The sequence below is a fragment of the Bison bison genome, unplaced genomic scaffold (assembly GCF_000754665.1).
Source record: "Bison bison bison isolate TAMUID 2011002044 unplaced genomic scaffold, Bison_UMD1.0 scf7180017851711, whole genome shotgun sequence".
NCBI classification, from domain to species: Eukaryota; Metazoa; Chordata; class Mammalia; order Artiodactyla; family Bovidae; genus Bison; species Bison bison.
This window is the reverse complement of record NW_011482284.1, coordinates 137,955-138,192: the sequence shown is the minus strand read 5'-3', so window position 1 is coordinate 138,192 and position 238 is coordinate 137,955. Positions and strand designations below refer to the sequence as shown.

General features: G+C 64.7%; 1 protein-coding gene across 1 annotated transcript in view; it reads right to left on the bottom strand.

Annotated features, from left to right (window-relative positions):
• MAPK8IP3 (mitogen-activated protein kinase 8 interacting protein 3) overlaps positions 1–232 on the bottom strand; it is a gene marked incomplete at its 3' end in the record, with an annotated part of 41,502 nt that extends 41,270 nt beyond the window's left edge. The window contains exon 1 of the mRNA XM_010851320.1: positions 3–232. Coding sequence (XP_010849622.1) covers positions 3–193 — 191 coding nt within the window. The remainder of the gene's footprint in view (positions 1–2) is intronic.
• Between the last annotated feature and the right edge of the window lie 6 nt (positions 233–238).

Below are 238 nucleotides of genomic sequence, written 5' to 3'. Positions count from 1 at the left end.
GCTCGTTGTCCTCGCGCAGCAGCTCCAGCTCCACCTCGTGCTCCTGGTTCTCGCTGAGCACCGAGTCGAGGTTCTCGAGAACGTTCACCACGAGAGGCATCAGCTCCTTGACCACCTCCTCGTCGTAGCAGTGGATGAGGCGCTCGAACTCGCGGTAGATGGAGCCCGCCAGGCCCGACACCCGCTCCGACATCACCGAGCCCGAGCAGTAGTCGTCCTGGTAGACGACCACGCCGCC